The sequence below is a fragment of the Carcharhinus amblyrhynchos genome, chromosome 28 (genome assembly GCF_965287045.1).
Source record: "Carcharhinus amblyrhynchos chromosome 28, sCarAmb.v2.hapA, whole genome shotgun sequence".
NCBI lineage: Eukaryota > Metazoa > Chordata > Chondrichthyes > Carcharhiniformes > Carcharhinidae > Carcharhinus > Carcharhinus amblyrhynchos.
The window spans coordinates 29919062-29936334 of NC_137351.1; the positions used below are offsets into that span (position 1 = coordinate 29919062).

The window sequence follows — 17273 nt, forward strand, 5'->3', positions numbered from 1 at the left end:
GCTCTGTAGGGTGTACTGTTGAATCTCCACAGACAGCAATCAATTAGAAACCACTGAAGTGTGAAAACTTGCCCCTCTCGCGGCATTTGCCAAACCTTGGAAAAGTTACACACTGCTGAGCGAGATTTAAATGGCAGACTGAGACTGGGATTCTCTGGTCCTCCCCACATGGTGTGTTCTCCGGTAGTGAAGGCAGCCTGCTGTTGATCAGCAGCAGAATTTTCCAGACCCTCCGAACACAATGGCGTTTTCCACAGCTTGGCGTCGATGTGCTGGGAAACCCATCAGCCAATGAGAACCCGCCTAGGCTGTTGGAAAACTTGCCACGAGGGGTCCAGAAAATCCCGACATAAGTTCCTAATTACTGATGAAAAATCTCCTTAAGTCTTGAACATTTGGTTTTATATTTGTGGAATGCCAGGTTTCTGTCATCAGATTATAACAAACATCCACAATTTTTGTGTGTTAAAGTTCATGATATTTCAGTGTCCATCACGTGCGCACGTCCCAATAATTTATTTTGTTCTCTGTCAAACAATACTAAAGGTGGAGGGTGCTCAGTGCATCTCACTTCTTGGCTTGCTGTCTAGTGGGAATGCTTCAATATAATTGGCTGCTTACCCTACTTGGACACATCACTGTTTCAGGCCCCTTGTCACCAAAATCTAACCAACGAGAAAGGAGAATCTGCAAAAAGACGATTGGTTGATATTTATGGGCAGGTTTTTAGGAGGTCGACAGTGTAAATTCTACCAAAATCTGTGCCATAGGCAACTCAAAAAGACAACCGGTGGAACTTTTCCATCCTGATTGGGGGGGTGGCCATAGCAGCACATGGGTGCCGAGTTCTGTGCCAGTAGCCAACATGTTGGTTTGAGGTGATTTGGGAGAAGGGGATCCTACTTTTCCACAAATGGTGAGTGGCCAATTGAGGTTCATTAAAGGCCAATTTCAGGCTTAATGTCAGAGGCCGACTGGAATTATCCAGGCAGCCTCCAAGTCTCTATAGATATCAGGGAACAGGTGCTCAGAGGCAACTCCATCCATAACCTTCCTGGCTCACCACACTCATCATTCACCACAACAAGCCAGTAAGATTGTGCCCATTGAGTTTCAGAGCAGGGAGGTTATGCTGGAACTGTACAAAATCATTGGTTAGGCCGCAGCTAGAGTATTGTGTGCCTTTCTGGGATTCACATTATAGGAGGGATGTAATAGCACGGGAAGGGGTGCAAATGAGATTTACTAGGATGTTGCCTAGGTTAAAGAGTTGTAGTTATGAAGAAAGATTGGGTAGACGGGGGTTGTTTTCCTTGGAGCAGAGGAGACTGAGGGGGACATGATTGAGATGTATAAAATTATGAAGGATGTAGATAAAGAGGAAGAGACTACTCCTTTGGTGAAGGGACCCATAGATGTCCCAATAATTTATTTGGCAAACAATATTAAAGGGTGGTCATAGATTTAAGGTCAGGGGGCCAGAGGTTTAGAGAGGATGTGACCTTTTCACCCAAAGGGTGATGGGGCTCTGGAACTCACTGCCTGAAAGGGTGGTGGAGACAGAGACCCTCATAACATTTAGAAAGTATTTAAATGTGTACTTGTGGTGCCGAGGCGCACAAGGCTATGGGCCAGTGCTGGAAAATGGGACTAGATTTAGATTAGAAATGGAATTGCCTTTGACCAGACGGGTGGAAATACCTTTTTCTGTGCTATTTATCTCTATGACTCCATCACTTGGAAACATTATCATCGTTCCTTCACTGTGGCTGGGTCAGATCCCTAACAGCACTGTGGGTGTACCTACACCTCAGAGAGCACAGTGGTTCAAGAGGGCGGCTCACCACCGCTCTCCCAAAGGGCAGTTAGGGATGGGGAAGAGCACTGACCTGGGCAGCGATGCCCAATCCCGTGACTGAATAAAAAAAAGTGAAGAGAATGTATCTCTAACTTGAGACACCCTTTTCTTATTGACCTGAAAAGGCCTCCAGTTGGCTGGCCCGACCACCCTTCACTAATTGGCTAATTCAGGGAAAATCGGGTGACTTTTCCCCACACTTTGGGCTTCTGACCCTCGTTTGACCTTTTTGCCGAAATCCAGGAGAAAGTTTCTGCCCGATAACTTTTCAGGCTGTGCCCTGCGTACTGCCCTCCTCAATCTGGATGCTAAAGAATAATAATTTATAACAGGCAGGCACCCAATCCTGTTTGCTGCTCTTGCTAATAACTGTTGCTTAATACTTTGGGCTGACTGCAGTTTTTAGCTCCAGTATCAAAAGAAGTGAGAAATATGAGTACGTAAGTGACTGCAGGATATGGTTGAACTCAGTAGGAAAGCTGATGACTCATTGGGTTGGAATTTCCTGCATTATCCTGCCTGAAGTGGGTTAGAATGATGGAGGAAAATCAGGGAAGTCTGATGTTCCTCTTTCGGTCTCTATTTCTCATCCTAGGTAGGCATCTCTTCCCAATCCACCGTGAGGAAATTGCAGTAGGAAATTGCAGGGTCCCTGGCAGATAGATTTAAAGTGTCAGTATCCACTGGTGAGGTGCCGGCTGATTAGAAGGTAGCCCATGTTGTTTCGTTGTTTAAAAAAGACTCAAAAAGTAATCCAGGAAATTATAGGCCGGTAAGTTTGACGTCAATAGTAGGTAAATTTTTGGAAGGGGTACTGAGAGATAAGATTTACAAATACTTGGATGGACAGGTACTTATTAGGGAGAGTCAACATGGCTTTGTGCGTGCCTTTAACCAGTCTGTTGGAGTTTTTTGAGGAGGTTACCAGGAAACTGGATGAAGGGAAGGCAGTGGATGTTGTCTACATGGACTTCAGTAAGGTCTTTGACAAGGTCCGCATGGGAAGTTAGTTAGGAAGGTTCAGTCGCTAGGTATACATGGAAAGGTAGTGAATTGGATTAGACATTGGCTCAATGGAAGAAGCCAGAGAGTGGTAGTGGAGGATTGCTTCTCTAAGTGGAGGCCTGTGACTAGTGGAGTGCCACAGGGATCGGTGTTGGGTCCATTGTTGTTTGTCATCTATAATCAATGATCTGGATGATAATGTGGTAAACTGGATCAGCAAATTTACTGATGATACAAAGATTGGAGATGTAGTGGACAGTGAGGAAGGTTTCCAAAGCTTGCAGAGGGATTTGGACCAGCTAGAAAAATGCACCGAAAAGTGGCAGATGGAGTTTGATGCAGACAAGTGTGAGGTATCGCACTTTGGAAGGACAAACCAAGGAGAACTTACTAGGTAAAAGGTAGGACACTGAAGAGTGTAGTAAAACAGAGGGATCTGGGAATACAGGTACATAATTCCTAAAAGTGGCGTCACAGATAGATTGGGTCGTAAAGAGTGCTTTTGGTACATTGGCCTTTATGAATCAAAATATTGAGTATAAGAGTTGGAATATTATGGTAAGGTTGTATAAGACATTGGTGAGGCCGAATTTAGAGTATTGTGTACAGTTTTGGTCACCTAATTATAGGAAGGATATTAATAAGGTTGAAAGAGTATACAGAAGGTTTACAAGAATGTTGCCAGGACTTGAGAAACTGAGTTACAGAGAAAGGTTGAATAGGTTAGGACTTTATTCCCTGGAGTGTAGGAAAATGAGGGGAGATTTGATGGAGGTGTATAAAATTATGATGGGTATAGATAGAGTGAACGCAAGCAGGCTTTTTCCACTGAGGCTAGGGGAGAAAAAAACTAGAGGATATGGGTTAAGGGTGAAGGGGGAAAAGTTTAAAGGGAATATTAGGGAGGGGGGGTTTCTTCACACAGAGAGTGGTGGGAGTGTGGAATGAGCTGCCGGATGAAGTGGTAAATGTGGGCTCCCTTTTAACATTTAAGAAAATCTTGGACAGGTTCATGGATGAGAGGGGTGTGGAGGGATATGGTCCAGGTGAAGGTGAGTGGGACTAGGCAGAAAAATGGTTCGGCACAGACAAGAAGGGCCAAAGGGCCTGTTTCTGTGCTGTAATGTTCTATAGTTATAGGAGCTGGAGTGGGATAAGTGACCCCATTTCCTGCCTTCAATTGGTGTATCCTACCCCCCCCTTCCCCACCACTAACCCCACCCCCGAGAACACCAGAAGAAAGGTGGCAGTGTTACCTGGGACAAGAGTGGAACACCATCTGATGTCTCTTTCCTGAGGGGAGAATCCATTGTTTGTCATTACTTCCTTCCAAAAGATTCTCAGATCTTTAACCTTGTTAGGCCCCATTTATGTCCAACGCCTAAAACTGCTAAGCTCATCTTCGATCATCCGGGTTTTTCCATCCACTTAAAATGGTCTCACCTCTCATAAAAACAATAAGACTTAGGAATGCAGGTGGGCCATTCGGCCCATCGAGTCTGCTCCACCGTGCAACGAGAATATAACTGACCTGATGTGATAACCCTGAGCTCCACTCTCCCCTCTCATCCCCAATAAGACCATAAGGCACAGGCTGATCCACTGCCCAGCCCATGGCAATGGCAGGGCCCCTCTCATTGGGCAGGATGCACAACCAATGACCCTGTGTGGGGAAATGGGTCATAACGTTGTCAAGGACGAGACAGTGGGCAGAAGCTCTGTCGCATCTTTCCTGGCGTGGGTTAAAGACCATGCCATTTATTACTTCTGCAACTTATTTGTTGAAAACTGGCAAGGCGTAATCGTTTAAACCTCTCTGGCAGCCTCACAAAAAATAACGACACAGCACGTAATTGTGTTTGAAATTTGTTGATCTTTTGCGCTGGGTTGTCCCATTTTGGGTGAAATGCGCTGAAAGAAAAACCAGTGCAAGCGCAGCAGCCAAGTAGCATTGCATACAAACTCCTCTACAGTGTCAGAAAAGGCCATTCGGCCCAACAAGTCTGCACTGACACTAATTTACCACTAAGGGGCGCTCATCCCAAGTTCCAAATTATTCATCTGAGTGAGTAGTTTGGAGGGATATGGGACAAGTGCAAGAACTTGGCCTCTTTTAAGGCCAAATTCCTGCACTTGTCCCATATCCTTCCAACCCACTCACTCGGGTTGAATAATTTTCAAGTATTCTTTGCTAATCTAAGGCTCTCTATGGTACATTTTGAATGGGTGAGTGTCATTAATTAATGTTCTCTTCCTCTTTTGATTGTTACAGACCAGGTATGTCTCATCGAGGGACAGTATAGTCCAATTTATGTTCTATCAACCAATCAGCCACCAGTGGAGAGAGACCGATTTCTATCCATGCACTGCAACGTGTGGTGGAGGTAACAAATCACTCCAGGAGCCCTTTAATATTTTGACTTTCCTGTGTGTAAATGGAGTCTAACCTGAAAATTTAAATATTAAGTATCAGCATGCCTGTGTCTGAAAAATTGCTGCTTTTTTTTGTTTGTTATTTGTTCAGCATCGCTGTCGGGGCCTAATTGCCCTTGAACTGAGTGGCTTGCTAGGCCATTTCAGAGAGCAGTTGAGAGTCAGCCACATTGCTGTGTCTCTGGAGTGGCAGACTGGGTAAGGATGGCAGGTTTCCTTCCCTAAAGGATGGCACGGTGGCGTAGTGGTTAGCGCAGCTACCTCACAGCGCCAGGGACCCAGGTTCAATTCGGGTCACTGTCTGTGTGGAGGTTGCAGATTCTCCCGTATCTGTGTGGGATTCCTGTGGGTGCTCCATTTTCCTCCCCAGAGATGTGTGGGTTAGGTGGATTGGCCGTGCTAAATTGACCCTTAGTGTCAGGGGGACTCGCAGGGTAAATATGAGGGGTTACGGGAACAGGGTCTGGGCAGGGATTGTGGTCAGTACAGACTCAATGGGGCGAATGGCCTCCTTCTGCACTGTAGGAATTCAATGATTCCAAAGGGTATTAGTGAACCTGATGGATTTCTTTTGACAATTGGCAAAGATGTGATGGTCTTTTAATTTCAGACTTTTATTGAATTCAAATTTCAGTATCTGGCACGGTGGGATCCCCAGAGCATTATCCTGGATCTCTGGATTGCAAGTCCAGTGATCATACCAATACATCATTGCCTCTCCTTGTCCTACCTTTCCCCACTTTTGCCATTTTTCTCCTGAAAGTTGATACTTTGACCACGGTGATGTACTATTTCATGTCTGCACTGACAGTAAACGTCTGCAGTCTCTTTGACCATGGCAACAGGGAGAGGTTATATTGGCTGGCAATTTTAATCTAACCAGTCTATCGGGAAGCCTAAAGCATTGGGAACAACACTAGTTTTACAGCTCAGCTAATTTTACTCTCTTTTGAAGCCAGTTTCAAGCCCAGAAAGTTAGATCAAAATTACTTTGGGTTGTAGTTGAGAATTTTCACAGTCTTCTGACCACCTCAGGGATGGGAAATCGGGCATACGTACCTTTCGTAACCAGGGTACCTTTGATATTCTGCCATTGCAGCTGAGATTGACAGCTGATGTATTCAGTTGATTGTTTCTAGAAGCTTTCTGCTGAATCATAGAACGACTCCAGTGCAAAAGGAGATCATTCGGCCCATCAAGTTTGTACTGACTCTCTGACCCTTACTCCATCCCCATAACCCCATGCATTTAACAATCCACCTAACCAGCACATCTTGGGACACTAAGGGGCAATTTTTCCGTGGCATGGTGGCACAGTGGTTAGCGCTAGAGATCTAGGTACAGTTCCAGCCCTGGGTGACTGTCTCCCCGCGCCTGCGTAGGTTTTCTCCGGGTGCTCTCACAGTCCAGGTTGGGTTAATTGGCCGTGCTAAATTGACCCTTTGCGTCAGAGGGATTAGCAGGGTAAATACATGGAGATAGGGGCCTGAGTGGGATTGTTGTGTGTGCAGGCTCGATGGGACGAATGGCCTCCTTCTGCAAAGATCATGATTCCATGATCTTTGGACTATGGGAGGAAACCCATGCAGACACGGGGAGAATGTGCAAGCTTCACACCGACAGTGACTGGAGGCCGGAATTAGCCCAAGTTCCTGGCACTGTGAGGCAGCAGTGCTAACCACTTGCTTAGCACTGGTTAGCTAAGTGCTAACCGTGCTGCCCTGAATCTGGTCCCAGAACCTGAGATCCTTTTATTTTGTCCTTACAATTCGACTGCCTCAAGCACCAAGGTGGCTGTTGGCTGGAAAGGGGGCGAGCTTAGAATATGTAAATGGTGCTCTATTTAAGAGCGTATCACAAACTTTAGTCAGCAACTAGTGTGCTTGTCGAGTGTCAAGTTCACCATGTTTCTTTTTCCTCCATCTCTTCTCAGGCTATCAGCTTAGCTCTGCGGAATGCGTGGATATACGTTCTGGTCGTGTTGTTCCCGAGCACTCCTGCAATTACTATCCAGAAAATAAGAAGCCCAAGCCCAAGCTGCAAGAGTGCAACATGGACGATTGTCCTTCCAGGTGTGTTGCTCAGAAATGGCCAGGATTCACTGACTGGGCAGAGATTCCCCAGCTGTGCGGATAGCTGGAAGACAGGCCTGTGATTCTGTGCAATGTGGACTCCGAGCCCACGCTAACAGCTAGTAAAGCTTGGTGTCGGGACTTGATCCTCATGATTTCTGCTCTGTGCTGACTTTTATTGCCTGCCGGCAACAGAATTAATTCCCTGATTGTTGGAGACGGTTTAAAATGTGAGAGGTTAGGATGCAGGCAATGGGGCAAGTCGGAGAGATGCTGAGCAAGTACATTTCGAACTCGGAGATATAGAGCAGGAACACGAGATTTAAAATAAATTAAAATTCTCCAGATCTAAGCTAGCTTTTATAATGGCATCATTTTAGTTTAGAGCCCAGGAGACTGGCGCCTATTTTATAAACTACTAAATCAGACTCCTTTAAAAATGTCTCACCGCAATATAAAACTTTTGTGTCAGTCTGCTGAGGTTTAGGAATGCAAAGACAAGAGGGTGCCCTGCTGATACCAGCCTCCTCGAATGCCATCTTAAACCAGTGCCAACATAGCAATGGTCCAGGTCAGGTCACTCACAGTGGGAAGTTACACTTTCAACTGCGGCCAAGCCACTTATAAGTTCATAAGTTTACAAGATATAGGAGCAGAATTAGGCCATTTGGCCTATCGAGTCCACTCTATCATTCGATCAAGGCTGATATGCTCCTCATCCCCATTTTCCTACCTTCTCCCATTAGCCTTCAACCCATTACCAATTAAAAATCTGTCTAACTGCTCCTTAAGTTTACTCACTATCCCAGCATCTACCCACTGCATTTTGGTGTAGCAAATTCCACAGATTCACAATTCTTTGGGAGAAGTAGTTTCTTCTCAACTCTGTTTTAAATTTGCTACCCCTTATCCTAAGACTCTCCTGTACACCTTTTTTACTTCTTTAACAGCACTGCAAACAGCAACAGAGTAAAAGAGTCAGCTTCGAGATAGAAAAGCAGCAGAAGCAATCTGCTTTGTTTTCTGGGGGCCTGTAACGCCGGAAGCTCTCTTGAACTTGGAGACCTGCACATTGGTGTAGGGGAAGGCCAGTTGATAATGAGTAGGGATCCCTGTTGGTATGTCAGGCAGCAGAGGGAGGGTAACTCTTTACAAGCATGTGGCTGGGTGAGGCAGGTCAGCCTTTGAAGGCCCCTATTAAATTCCAGTCAACGAGCTGATGAAGAATGGAATTAGAGTCAACATTTACAGACTTTTATTCACGTTTATTTGCGGAGTTACGATCTAGAAGCAACCCGACAGCCGCAGTTTCACCCTGTGCCTCTTTATTCTCGTACAAGTTAATGCCTGTCACCCGCCCACAATGAAAAGCAAGTAATATATAGAAAGCTTGCAGTGTGGAAAGAGGCCACTTGGCTCATTCTGGATTGACTGGTTGAAGAATTAAACCATCCAGCTTCACCCCACTTTCCAGCATTTGGTCCACTTACACTGCATCTTGAGGCATCCAGACAGCACCTCAATGTGATGAGAGTTTCTGTCTCTACCACCCTTTCAGACAGACTCCTTAAGCCTTTAGGTGAAAAGTGTTTTCTCATCTCCCTTCAAAAGCCCTCTACCAATCACTTTAAACCAATGTTCCCTAACCACTGACCTCTCTGCTTAGGTTAATAGGCCCTTCCCCATCCATTCTATCCAGGCCCCTCACAACATCTCGATCAAATCTCCCCTCGGTCCCCTCTGTTCCAAGGGAAACAGTCCCAGCCTATCCACTCTTCAGTCATAATTTCAGTACTGGCAGCGACCTCATAAATCCTCTCTACACCAGTTACTGTGAAAATCCCCCTAGTTGCTACACTCCGGCGCCTGTTCGGGTACACTGAGGGAGAATTTAGCATAGTTAATAACCAGCACACCTTTCAGACTGTGGATGGAAACCAGAGCACCTGGAGGAAACCCACACAGACACAGGGAGAACGTGCAGGCTCTGCACAGACAGTGACCCAAGCTGGGAATTGAACCTGGGTCCCTGGCAGCAGTGCTAACCACTGTGCCACCGTGCTGCCAGTTTCCCACTGACAGCAATGGGAAAACACAGTAAGCAGTCTCACAACACCAGGTTAAAGTCCAACGGGTTTATTTGGTAGCAGAAGTCACTAGCTTTCGGAGCGCTGCTCCATCATCAGGTGAGTGGAACTTGTGTTCACAAACAGGGCATTTAAAGACACAAATTCAATTTACAAAATAATGTTTGGAATGCGAGTCTTTACAGAAAATCAAGTCTTAAAGGTACAGACAATGTGAGGGGAGAGAGGGTTAAGCTCAGATTACACAGGTGTGAATTTGTCTCCAGCCAGGATAGTCAGTGAGATCTTGCAAGTCAGGGCAAGTCGTGGGGGGGTTACAGAAACCTCCACGACTTGCCTGGGCTTGCAAAATCTCATTAACTATCCTGGCTGGAGGCAGTACACATCTCTTTAACCTGTGCTTAACTCTCTCTCTCCACTCACATTGTCTGCACCTTTAAGACTTGATTCCCTACAAAGACTCACATTCTAACCATTACTTTGTAAATTGAATTTGTGTCTTTAAATGCCCTGTTTGTGAACTGAAATCCCACTCACCTGATGAAGGAGCAGCGCTCTGAAAGCTACTGGATTTTGATACCAATTGGACCTGTTGGACTTTAACTTGGTGTTGTGAGACTTCTTATTGTGTTTACCCCAGTCCAATGTCGGCATCTCCACGGCAATGGGAAATCCATTGACAACGGCAAAACCTGAGGATCCCATTTGGAGACGGGGAGAGGGTGCTGCGGGGGTGGAAAATCCCACCCATAATGTACACCACAGGTACTAACAGCATAAGAACATAAGAAATAGGAGCAGGAGTAGGCCATCTAGCCCTTCGAGCCTGCCCCGCCATTCAATAAGATCATGGCTGATCTGAGGTGGATCAGTTCCACATTCCCGCTTTCTCCCCATAACCCTTAATTCCCTTTTCTGTCAAAAACCTATCTACCCGTGACTTAAATATATTTAGCGAGGCAGCCTCCACCACTTCAATGGGCAGAGAATTCCAGAGATTCACCACCCTTTGAGTGATGAAGTTCCTCCTCAACTCCATTCTAAACCGCGCCCCCTTTATCTTGAGGCTGTGCCCTCTAGTCCTGCTGCCCTTTCTGAGCGGGAAGAATCTCTCTACCTCTACCCTATCCATCCCCTTCATTATCTTATATGTCTCTATAAGATCCCCCCTCAGCCTTCTAAACTCCAACAAGTACAGACCCAGTCTATTCAGCCTCTCTTCAATAGTTTAACCCCCTCATCTCCGGTATCAGCCTAGTGAACCTCCTCTGCACTCCCTCCAAGGCCAAAATATCCTTGCGTAAGTGCGGCGACCAAAACTGCACACAGTACTCCAGCTGCGGCCTCACCAGTGCCCTGTACAGTTGCAGCAAGACCTCCCTGCTTTTATATTCTATCCCCCTCGCTATAAAGGCCAACATTCCATTCGCCTTCTTGATCACCTGCTGCACCTGCAGACTGGGTTTTTGCGATTCGTGCACAAGGACCCCCAGGCCCCTCTGCACCATAGCATGCTGCAGCTTTTCGCCCTTTAAATCGTAATCCCTATAGCAGATATAGCAGATACAGCAGATATAGGACATTCCTCACAGTTTACACTGTCATTCTGCCAAGCCAATTCTTTTGCATTTCATTGCAAAATTTATTTTAGAAACTTGAAATGTGTGTAGAAATATTAGAATTGTACTGTCTTTAACCTAAATTAACTCTGTTTGCCTCCTGCAGTGACGGCTTCAAGCAACTTGCAATTTATGACCATTTTCAGCCACTTCCTCGGTAGGTATAACTCCATTCTGTACGCTGACTTAATTTCATTATGCAGCTGCTGTCTATCAGCCACTATAAATACTATGCAGTTGGCAACAAGCGATTTACGGAACTAGCTTCGTGAAGATCCAAGACGAATAAGAAGTTATTATATCATTTTTATCAGAGAATATATAGTTCTGGCTATTGATTTATTAACACCTTAAGAACATAAGAAATAGGAGCAGGAGTAGGCCATCTAGCCCTTCGAGCCTGCCCCGCCATTCAATAAGATCATGGCTGATCTGAAGTGGATCAGTTCCACTTTCCCGCTTTCTCCCCATAACCCTTAATTCCCTTGTCTATCAGAAACCTATCTACCCGTGTCTTAAATATATTCAGCGAGGTAGCCTCCATCACTTCAACGGGCAGAGAATTCCAGAGACTCACCACCCTTTGAGTGAAGAAGTTCCTCCTCAGCTCTGATCTCAACTGCACCCCCCCTCTCTGTTATTTTGAGGCTGTGCCCTCTAGTTCTACAATCTATCAGATCAGTAATTTTTCCAGTTATCTCCTCTGGATAGTCAGTTTTCTTCCCAGGTTGAAGGGTCAATTACTTGGGCCATGGGTTGAAAGTGAGAGGTGGAGTGTTTAAAAGAATGTAAGGGTAGGTTTTTCACACAGAGCATGGTTGATGCCTGGAACATGCTGCTGGAGGCGTTGGAAGCAGATTCTATCGTAATATTCAAGAAGCATCTGGATAGATACATGAATAGACAAGGAATAGAGGGATATGGACCACATAGAGGCAAGAAAGTATTAGGTTAGAGAGGCATCTGTGTTGGCACAGACTTGGTGGGCCGAAGGGCCTGTTCCTCTGCGGTACTATTCTTTGTTCATTCTTTTTTGTTTCACTGGGTCACAAATCAGCCATGGATAAAGTGGCTAAGTTGCTACTAAACTCCATCAGAATGATGGGCCTCTTACTGTGCTGTGGAAGTCTCTGACTCACGTAACACTCACTAAATCTCGCAAGTGGCCAAAAACAAGATTTGGATTTGCGCGCTCAGTTTGAGATCCGACCTGGTTCTCTCCGATGGTATGATTGCAACCATTCTGGACGTGGAGGTGCTTTACATACGTTTAAATAAATTGTCATGCTATTATGGGCTTGACACCATAATGCCAGCACATGACTTATTCTGTACTCCCCCCCCCCCACCCCACCTCCCCAAATCCCCAATCCTCCTGGAGACGTTTTGGTCAAAACAAAAACCAGTCAATGATAACCATGCCAGGGCGCAAAGGTGCCTGCGGGGGCTGGGGGCTATGTCTAGTCACTGCCCCCTGAGGCACTGCCGGGGGCATCGCCAGAGGGCAGCTTCTTAGTGCAGAATTGAACGACCCTTTCTGCCGGTGGGATTTTCCAGTCCCGCCAAAGTCAATGAACTTTTGAACAGCTCGCTGCATTTTCCAGCCCTGCCCCCCGTTGTGATGGGACGATAAAATTCCACCCTTGATCATTTTCCTGATTACTGCTTCCATCTCCCTTGCGGTACAGTTCCTAAAACTGCCCTTGTATAGTCTCTGTTGCACTGTCCTTAACCACTTTAGCAATTTTAGTTCCTATCCTGCACTGCTGATGGTCACACAAGGCCCACCTTCCGGTTTCAAGCATTAATGTAGTAAACCTGCTGTTTACATTGAAATGCAATCTTTTCAATCATAATTCACGTTGCTACATTTGTTTATCACATCAGGGTCTTGGTGGTGAGTCTATCATTGTGCTTTACCTGAATTCAGCAAGCATTATGGCCTATTTGGGATTTATGGATATTTAATTATTATACCAGAGGTGCTCAAATCATAAAGGAATTTGAATGGTCGGATGAGGAGAAATTGTCTCCATTGGCAGAGGATACAGATTTAACGTAGTTGGCAGGATAACCAGCAGTGATATGGGGAATCTGTTGGTTTGATTTTATGCAGTGAGTTGTTGTGATCTGAATGAAAGGGTGAGGTAAGCGGGTTCAGAAGTGACCTTCAAAAGAGAATTAGATAAATAGCTGGAGGGAAAATTCTTTTCCAGCCTTGAAAGTACAGACTAATTGGATAGCTCTTTCCAAGAACTAGAACAACTAAATGGGCCGAGTGGCCAATTTCCAATGTGTGAGACACGGGCATTGCTGGCTTCCCAGCATTTATGGTCCATCCCTAATTCCCCGAGGGCAGTTGAGAGTCAACCACATCGCTGTTGCCCTGGAGTTAAACATAGATCATACCAGTTAAAGATGGCAGATTTCCTTCCCTAAAGGGCATTAGTGAACCAGCTGGGTTTTTATGGTATCAACAATAGTTTCATGGTCATCAGTAGATTTGTAATTCCGGATTTTTTTTCAATTCAAATTCCACTTATCTGCTGTGGTGGGATTCGAACCCGGGTCCCCAGAACATTAGCTGGGCTTCTGATCTAATGATAATACCACCAGGCCATCACCCCTGGCTCAGACCAACAACAACATCTCGGCACCATGGTAATCTACAGGCAGAATTTGCCCTTTGGTTCTGGAGGGTATAACTTTTCATCTAAATCCGGCCAGGAAATTGATTGGAGATAGAATCATAGAATCATAGAACCCTACAGTGCAGAAAGGGGCCTTTTGACCCATCGAGTCCGCACTGACCGCAATCCCACCCAGGCCCCACCCCCACATCCCGGCACATTTTACCCGCTAATCCCTCTAACCTACTCATCCCAGGACACTAAGGGGCAGTTTCTTAGCGTGGCCAATCAAACTAACCCGCACATCTTTGGACTGTGGGAGGAAACCGGAGCACCTGGAGGAAACCCACGCAGATACGAGGAGAATGTGCAAACTCCACACAGACAGGGACCCGAACCGGGAATCGAACCCAGATCCCTGGAGCTGTGAAGCAGCAGTGCTAACCACTGTGCTACCGTGCCGCCCCCGTCTCCCTCACTCACCCACCCCTCGCCCTTCTCCAGTGAGGGAGAGATGAACGTCTCCCTCACTGTAAGTGCAACAGAAAGCCCATAAACTGGATTTCTGATACACGTTTGTCGAAGCTTCAGCAATGGAACAACTTTAAGAAATGTCCAGTGCTACTTTGTATAGAAATTTTATAGAATCCTAGAATTATAGTATCCCCACAGTACATTCAGCCCATAGAGTCTGTGCCAACCACATCCCACCCAGGCCCTATTCCCGTTTCGCTGCACATTTACCCGGCTAATCTCCCTGATACTCGGGTCAATTTAGCACAGCCAATCAACCCAACCTGCACATCTTTGAAGTGTGGGAGGAAACCCATGCAGACACGGGGAGAAAGTGCAAACTCCGCACAGACAGTGATCGGAGGCTGGAATTGAACCCGCTTCCCTGGCGCTGTGAGGCAGCACTGCTGACCACTGAGCCACCGTGCTGCCATTTTTTGTGGTTGTTACAACAATGTTTAAACAAGGGTTTGAACAATGGATTGGAAAAGGTTGCTGAACGGTGCGCTAAATCAATTAGCTCTGTATTAGGTGATGTATGTTCTATTTTGGAGCAGCATTAGCTTGAAACTCTGGTCAATTTTCCCAAGTATTGAGCAGAAAATTGTGGACTTGGAATTGCAATTTTACGTTGTGCATTTTTTGCGGTTTGGAAGAATCCCAACTTGCTGGATCAGGAGGATTGAGTTGTTTTTAGGATTCGCAGGAGATTTCTTACTCAAGTTAATTCCAATTGCCTGGAAATGAAGCAATTATTTTTGCCACATTTTTGCATGAGCCATGTATTAACACTGGGGGTGATCTGGAGCTTGCACTCGCTGCCCACGGGAAGAGTGACAGAGACTGAAAATCCAGAGAGACCAGGAAGTATTTTCACTGTCGCTCATTGCCAGTGTGATCCGATTCATGTCCCAACAAGCATGAACCTGACTTTAATACATTGAAATGCATTAACATAATATTAACCACTCCCTCACCATATATGGAGCCCAAGATGTATTTTCACACTGTGTCAGCATGATTTACAATAGGTTAACCCAGGTCCAAACCTGTTGTGTGGATCCTCTCCACCCCGATGTGTGAAGTTGAGAATTGCCTGGGGGCGGGGGAGCAGGGACATGGCCAGTCAGTGCCCCCTGGCAGAAGTTGTCAATGTTAGGTTGGCACCGTGCCAACCAGGTAATGCCATCCTGATGGTGCCAGCTTGTGCTAGGGCAGACCCCAGTGGAAGCCTTATTTGGGGGAGGGGGTGAATTCATTGATACGTGGTGGTGGAGGCGGGGGGAGCCGGGGTGCTGGCTGTTTGGGGTTCAATTTCGGGACGAAGTGGGGGAATGCCAACATGAACTGCCTGGGGGATAGAGGTGTGCCAGCATTGACTGTTTAGTGGGGTGGGGTGGGGCGTATGCTGGTATTAACTGTTTCCTGGGGTGGGTGGCTTTGGTGGCTGCGATTGCCAGGTGGGGAGCGGGTGAATGCCAGCTCCAATTGGAGGTAGAGGAGAGCCCCTGAGACCACCATGAGGGCATGTGGGCAGGGGGGAGGTGGTTGTGGTGGGGGAGTGAGGAGGTTATTTTCTCCTCTAATTGAGGCGCCCTTTAAAGATGGCGCCCGATCTCAGTGCAGTCAGGCTTTGCCAGCGTTGTTAGGCCCTACCCCCCTCCACATGACATTGTGAAACATGCCCCCCCCCCCCCCCCCACTTTTCTTTGGCAGAGTTTTAGTAGTTCTGGAGAGAAAACGGACGTGTTTCGGTGGAGAGAAACATGCTGTTTTTCTTGCTGGAACCAATACCCTGCCATTTTTTGGTAAGATTTTGCCCAATGCTTGTTGTACTCTGCTTCCGTGTTCAGCAATACTAGAAGCTCAATTAAGATCGTTGTGCTTCATAAAGAAGAGATTGGTAACAGATGGTAAACCAGTAGAATGCAGTTTTCGCTGCTATATTTCTACTGATCCACATTTAGGCTGTCCAAGGTGGAAATCTTTGCTGACATAAGAATGTTACCAAGAATCATAAAATCCCTACAGTGTGGAAGAAGGTCATTCAGCCCATCGAGTCTGCACTGCCTTTCTCTGACAGGGTACCTTAGCCATACCCTTCCCTCATCCTATCCTCGTAACCCCACGCATTTACCACGGCTAATCAATGTAACCTGCACATCTTTAGAGAGTGGGAAGAAACCAGAGCACCTGGAGGAACTTCATGTAGACACGGAGACAGCATACAAACTCCACATAGTCGCCCGAGGAATTGAACCTGGGTCCCTGGGTCAAGAGCAGCAGAGCTAACCATCGTGCCACCGCACAGCCCATAGGTCGCTGAGAAGAAACTCCTCACTGTAAAGAGTGGTAACAATGTGGAACTCAGGACCACAAGGGGCAGTTGATGTGAATCGTATAGATGCTTTATGGGGAGTTTAGAAAAGCATATGAGAGAGAAGAAAATAGACTGTTATAGTGGTAGATTTAGATGAATCGGAGGGCACTCCAGTGTCCCAAGATGTGTAGGTTAGGAGGATTGACGGGGGCGGTTGCGTAGGGATATGGAGTAGGGTCAAGTTGGGATTCTCTGTCGGGGAATCGGTGCAGACTGAATGGGCCAGTTGGCGTCCTTTTGCACTGTGGGGATTCTATGGATTCTCCGAGAGGAGACTTGTATGGAACATAAACACCGGCACAGGCTGGTTGGCCTGAGTGACCTATTTGAGCACTACATCCAATATAGTAACATGCTGAATATATAACTTGCCTAGAAATCAAGATTTGAACAAGTTACAGGGATGTGTGAAGGCAAAGGCCCTGGAAGGTAGATTATTTAACATGATGTTGAGCAACCAATACATGAGAAAATTTGTTCTGCTAAATCGCAAAATGTTCCAGTTTAGCCTGAATGTCCTGAATGAAGCAACTACTGACACATTACACTGGAGATGGTTGAGTGATATTTGTGAGACTCACGTTCCGGCTCAAGGGGTTTAATTCGCTTTTGAAGTCTTCAAAAAAGTGCTTCTGTGATGACTTTGATCCAGTTGATTTATTGATGGCCATGTTTA

The 17273-nt window shown here is 46.2% G+C and overlaps 1 protein-coding gene across 1 annotated transcript in view; it reads left to right on the top strand.

Moving 5' to 3' along the window:
- Window positions 1–17273, top strand: part of adamtsl3 (ADAMTS-like 3) — a 548277-nt gene that overhangs the window by 380654 nt on the left and 150350 nt on the right. Inside the window, exons 10-12 of the mRNA XM_080214139.1 lie at window positions 5136–5247; window positions 7230–7368; window positions 11181–11231. Of these exons, the coding sequence (XP_080070265.1) occupies window positions 5136–5247; window positions 7230–7368; window positions 11181–11231 (302 nt within the window). The remainder of the gene's footprint in view (window positions 1–5135; window positions 5248–7229; window positions 7369–11180; window positions 11232–17273) is intronic.